Source organism: Marmota marmota, unplaced genomic scaffold, assembly GCF_001458135.2.
Source record: "Marmota marmota marmota unplaced genomic scaffold, marMar, whole genome shotgun sequence".
Lineage (NCBI taxonomy): Eukaryota > Metazoa > Chordata > Mammalia > Rodentia > Sciuridae > Marmota > Marmota marmota.
In genome coordinates this window covers 340078-346661 of record NW_025999876.1, presented here as the reverse complement: position 1 = coordinate 346661, position 6584 = coordinate 340078, and the positions used below count along the sequence as shown (strand labels likewise).

Below are 6584 nucleotides of genomic sequence, written 5' to 3'. Positions count from 1 at the left end.
TTTGCATTGCTGTGACAAAAATACCTGAAAAAAAAACAAAAAACCACCAGGCACTGTGGTGCATACATATCATCCCAATAGCTCCTGAGGCTGAAGCAGGAGAATTGCGAGTTCAAAGCTAGTCTCAGCAACAGCAAGGCACTAAGCAACTCAGTGAGGCCCTGTCTCTAACTAAAATACAAAATAGGGCTGAGGATATGCCTCAGTGGTTGAATGATCCTCAGCTCAATCCCCAGTATTAAAAAGAAAAATTCCTTAGATACTCTCATCCACTTTCCTGTTGTCTCTGTGTGAAATGCTTAGCATCTCTTTATGTGTTTGTATCTATTACAATTATACCTTCCTTGGCCCTAGTTTCTTAAACAGTCCCTTTAAAACTCTGATCCAATTTGTTTTTTACTGTACTAATATCAACAACTGCTTTTATTTTAAAATGCAATAAATCTCTGGCATCAATATAAATATTCTAAAGTCATTATAAAACTTAGAAAAGTCTGAATGTTCTGGCATAATATTCTCAGTCGTGAATATTACCTTAAAACACACTATAGAATAAGTTACTACATTTTCTTCTTGGTTGCTAAACTCTCATGAAATTTCTAACTACGTGTTGTTCTAAATCTTTTGTCTTCTGAAGTTTTGGTTCTACAAAACACTGAAAAAACATAATCATAATAAAGGCTCTAACAAGCACTCTTAAATATTGTTTCCTTAAAAGGTAGAGTTAATATTTCAGAAGAGCTCACTTTTCAATAGATATCTTTCACATAATTTATATTACTATAAAAAACCTATTTCTTTGTTCATGACTAATACACAAAGAGAATGGTTTTGTAAATTCTGCAGAAATTTTATACCATTCTCATGCACCTTCAGGGTTTTGAGCTATTTGACAAAAGATTTGAGATGTCACAAAGTTCTTATACCAATGTTTCCATTTTTCATATCTTTTGCTACCAGATCTTATGATCTTAAATATCTTAAATATCCAACAGCTTTTATCAAGAGGGACACCTTTCAATAGTACAGGTGTTTGCTTCTTAGTTTGAATCCATGCCACTTGTTGATTCTTAATTTTCCTTGTTGAGCTTTAGGAATCTTTTTAAGGAAGTCCAGTGGTAAGCTGACATGATAAAAAATTGGGCTGACTTTTGGAATGGAGTCAAACTAAAAAGCTTTTTCTCAGAAAAGAAACAAATAATAACATGAAGAGACATCCTACAGAACAAGAGAAAATCTTTACCATATTCAACTCAGGTAGTGTGCTAATCTCCCGGATATATAAAGAACTCAAAAAACTTAACTCAAAATATGAGAGAAAAAAGCAAATAATCCAATCAACAAATGGGCTAAATAACTGAAGAGACACTGTACAAGAAGAAGAAATACAATTGATCAACAAATATATGAAAAATGTTCAACATCTGTAGCAATTAGAGAAATGTAAACTAAAACTACTCTAAGATTTTTATCTCACTCCATTTAGAATGAAAATTATGAAGAATACAAATAAGCATTGGCAAGAAAGTGGGTAAAAATGTATACTCATACATTGCAGGCGGGACTACAAATTGGTGCAAACACTCTGGAAAAGAGTATAGAGATTCTGCAGAAAATTTAGAATGACAGAGTGGTTCTTTGTCCAAGTGTCCACATTTTTTATAACAATAGGTTACATTAGTTCATTAGTACCATAACCACATTATTATTTGGAGTATCAGTAAGGTTGCTTATTCTGCAGTTACATTTCACAGTTACAATATGCGATATCAGGAGCGTTGTGCAGCTCTCCAGAAAGTCTTTTGTCTGAAGTTACTATTAGGAGGGCAGCTCAAAGAGCACCCTTGATAAAACATTGTAGTTTTCTAGCCAACAAATTCTTTTATTCCCAGGAGCTATGTGCCTAAGATCAAGATGGAAACCCTCCTGAAGAACATTGCTACAGTGGCCTGGCATCCCGTGTCTTTAACCTGGAAGTTTTCCAGCAGCCAGGCAGCTTTGCACAGAAACTTGCTAGCCACCAAGCATGTGACAGTCATGAAGTTTATCAGAGACCCAATCTCAAACACAGAACTGCTACAAACCACCACTTGACCCAGCTATCCCACTCTTTGGTTTATATCTAAAGGAAAATGTCAGCAAACTATTGTGACACAGCCACATCAATATTTATGGCAGCTCAATTCACAATAGCTAAACTATGCAACAAACCTAGGTGCCCTTCAACAGAATGGATAAAGGAATTGTGGTATATATAAATGGAATATTACTCAGCATTAAAGAAGGATGATATTTGGCATTTGCAGGTAAATGGACGAAGCTGCAGAATATCATGCTGATGGAAATAAGCCAATTCCTAAAAACCAAAGGCCCAGTGTTTTCTCTTTTACACAGATATTGATCTGTACTGGTGGGAGGGCTAGGGAAGAATGGAGAAACTTTAAACTGGACAGAGGGGAGTGAGGGTAGGGGAATGTGGGGTGGGAAAACAGTGGAATGAGGACATCATTATTTTATATAGATGTGTGATTGCACCACACATGACTCTGCGTCATGTACAGCCAGAGGATGAGAAGTTGTGCTCCAATTATGTACAATGTGACAAAATGCCTTTGGCTGCCATGTAAAACTAATTAATTAGGACAAATAAAAAATTACCATCTATACAAAAAATAGAATTGGTGTTTATAATTTAATTTCTTTCCAACTTTTTACATTCAATTTAAAATTAATTTAACTAGCCCTCTCATCCACCTAAAATATCCAATACCACACACTAGGATTCAGTAAACTATAGTTGTAGAGGAAAAGCATATAAAGGTGGAGTGTACAGAATTTATCTGGGAGTTTTGAAAGTATTTCTGTTCTAGCAGGGAATATTGGAACAGTGAGAACCAGAAGCCATGGGAAACAGTGTGGGGATGGTTGGATCCTGTTAAGCAATTCAAGGCTTCCTGCAGCAGTCAGTGCTGGGGTGCTTATCTGCTCTTACCACAAGAATTCCCTTGCTTAAAAACTTTAATAAGTGTATTCATCAATTAGTCATATATGTTTATTATTTTGTATTTTCTTAGGTAATAAGTACATTTATGCTTTTCTCCATATTTTCATATTAGTGTAATGGTGAACAAATTGTTTTTCTGAATTTGTAATTTAAAATCTTGAATGTGATGTTATATAAATATTTTGTATCATTGTATTATATAAGTAATCTTAGATAAACTTGTTCTTAAGCATATGTAAGTTATTATTGATAATTTTCAAAGTACATGCCTGTGAGGACATTAGAATACTTGGGGAAAAATAACCTGTGGGAGATGATGAAAGACTGCCACAAGACAGGTGTGGTGGTGCAAGCCTGCAATCACAGTGCCTCAGGAGGCTAAGGCAGGAGGTTCCAAGACAGCATTAGCAATGGAGCAAGGCCTGAAGCCACTTAGCAAGACCCCGTTCTAAGTAAAACACAAAAAAAGGGGCTGGGATGAGAACTTAAGTTCATTCTTTGGTTAAAAAATGAAGAAGAAGAATGAAAATAATGATGATGATGATGATGATGATAATAATAATAATAATAATAATAATAATAATAATAATAATAATAATAATAAACAGAGAGCACATACACTGCCATAAGGTTTTAGGGAACAAGCACAGACAGATGTACTTTTAGAAGTACAGTAAACTGGGGGAAATTTAAGAGTTGACCCAAGTCAGAAATTAAGGCCAGAAAATAATGGTCCACCATGTCATAATTTAGAGGCCTGGCACATTAGCATAGATGTCACAGAAGTAAGATGTGTGGGAGGTAAACCATCACAGGTGACCTGCAACTCATGCTCCAGACTTTGTCCCCCACACTGTGTCACTCATGGACATAATAAAAGACTGGCAGTGGCCACTGCCAAGGAAGCACTGGGTGCTCTTCCTGGTGGATGGATTTGATTGTCTGGACATGGTGTGGTAAACATGGCCCTCTGTTTATTTGTGGACAAGTAATTACTTTTCTAATGATCCAGATAGATTGGTCATAACTTCTTTAGGATTTAATTATTGCGTATATTCAAAGTAGTTAAATTGGCACTGTTTGGTACGACAGTGCTCAGAAATTTGCTTGATGTTTCTCTGAATAAGAGCATATTAAGTGACTGTAAGTTTTTTCAGATTTAATTGGTAAAGTTTTCCTCTGTGACAGTGCTTGATACAGGTACTGCAATGTATTTGATGAATCTCTAACACGTCTCCACAAATGATTTCAACAAATATATTAAATCATATTCACTCATTAAAAGATACATTGATTAAATTACACATTTTATAAAGGATCCATGGAATAATACAGTAAATCAAAAAATCAATTAATAAAAAAATCTCATATTCAAACAAAGTGACATTAGAGTTGGCAGTTTAACTTGTGTCACCCAGATATGAAGAACATCTAATCTTGAACTTCACTCAGAAAAATTAGGATGATGCTGAAAGGCATCTTTATCATTTCCCTGAGAACAACTGTCTTTGAATTACTCTCCTCACAGCTTCCTCTACCTGTTTGTTCCTGAGACTGTAGAGGAGAGGATTCAGGAAGGGAGGAACCATGGTGTAAAAGGCAGAGAGAACCATGTCCTGGAGGGTGTCAGAGGTTGCTGAGGGCCTCAGGTACACACCTGTGCTGGAACTGAGGAACACGGAAAACACGAGGATGTGAGGGGTGCAGGTGGAGAAGGCCTTCCCTGCTGCTCTGGTGGGAAATTTCAGCACAGCAGAATATATGTGAATATATGACATGATTATTATAGCAAAGCATCCACTACCAATGACTATAATAGAGACAAGAATAAGGACCATGTTATTGGTGGTGTCAGAGCAAGAGAGCCTCAGCAGAGAGGGGATGTCACAGAAAAACTGATAGACCACATTTGACTGACAGAAGGACAGCCGGAATGTGTTCCCAGTGTGCACACCTGCATACAGCAGACCACTGAGCAGGGAAGCCAGGGTCATGTGGACACAAATCTGAGGGTTCATGATGAGGGGGTACTGGAGGGGCTGGCAGATGGCCACATAGCAGTTCCAGGCCATGATGGTGAGAAACAGAAGTTCAACACATGCACAGAAAATGACCAAGAAGATCTGGGTTGCACAGCCAGCCACTGAAATGGCCCTGTTGCCAGTGAGAGAGTTGACACAGGCAATGGGGACAGTGATGGAAATGAAGCACATGTCCAAGATGGACAGGTTCCTGAGGAAGAAGGACATGAGTGTGTGCAGGTTCTGGTCAGCAGTGGTGACAGTGACGATGAGAAGGTTCCCTAACAAGGTACCCAGGTAGGTCATTAGGAATACTGTGAAATAGAGGAAACTCGTATCCCAGCCATCAGGAGAGGCCAGGAGGAGAAATTCAGTTACCATGGTGGCATTGACCATTTGCTGGAAATTCTGGTTCTCTGAGAAGTGAAAGAGAGAAGAGGGAGGAAGGGAAAAGCATGAATAATACAATTATAGTGAATAATACAATGATCCTCATGTCCAAAGTGTTTTCTTGTACTTTGCAGTAGCTTTCCCTGGAGAGGAAGGTCACTCTTAGTTTTCTGATATGTTTACTCATTTCTGAGCAGAGTGCTCTTCCCAGTGCAGGTGTGGAGGTCTGCAGCCCAGGGTCTGGGCGTGACCTACAGGGCCTGTCCTCAGCTCCCCATCAGGCCTCCCCTGACCTCCTGAGACTCCATGCAGAGCACTTCCAGGGTTGCCCACCTCTTCTGCATGGCCACCTGTGTGACAGTGTGTTCTTTAATGCTGTCTTTAACTAATAAATTAATTGCTTTCATTCTCTTCCATAAATACATTTATAACATTATTTTGCCATTTATCAATTCTTAACAATTCAAATCATGAATAACAATTCAAATTATAATTATTTTTTTTAACATTTCTACATTGGAACATGACCATAACCTTGAAATACTTAACACCAGGAACATGAAAAACTTTTATTCATGGAAATGCATCTCAAGAATTCAAAGTTTCCCTTTCAGGCCCACAGGATCATTCTGTGGAAAACTGGGGTGATCTGACTGCCCCTGGATTCTCCTGCTGTTCCCCACTCTCCCTGCTGCTTCCCCAGGACATGGACAGGGCTGTCTCACAGCCTCATGCCTTCAGACAGGGATCTGACCCAGCTCCAGCTGAGGCTCTCTTTTCTTCTCCAACACATCAGTGTGAGGTCTTTAAAGTCTCCAGTTTCCAGGCCAGCTGACATTCTCCTAAACTTCCATTTTTTTACCTTAATATGTTTTTACTCTGTGTTCAGCACCATGAAGTTGAAGATTCTTTTCCGATATAATAGTTTGCTTACTTCTTCTTGAAACCTTCCATTATCTTCCTTTCTTCTCAAAGACATCATAAGTATACAGAATTATACTGACTACATTTCCTAAAGGAAGGATTTGCTCATAGTTAAAACACTTCTGAAGTAGCTCTGACAGTTCAATATTGAGTCTCCTATATTGTCATTTCCTCTGACCTCTGAAAACCTGGGTTCTCCTTAGCACCTTGCTAGTTTAACTACACTCACCCTTAGAAAAGCCATC

The 6584-nt window shown here is 38.2% G+C and overlaps 1 protein-coding gene across 1 annotated transcript; it reads right to left on the bottom strand.

The window, feature by feature from the left end:
• Positions 1-4488: 4488 nt before the first annotated feature.
• Positions 4489-5421, bottom strand: LOC107160683 (olfactory receptor 14C36-like). Its single transcript, XM_015507326.1, has one exon. The coding sequence runs from the start codon at positions 5419-5421 to the stop codon at positions 4489-4491; it is 933 nt and encodes a 310-aa protein (XP_015362812.1).
• Positions 5422-6584: the final 1163 nt, after the last annotated feature.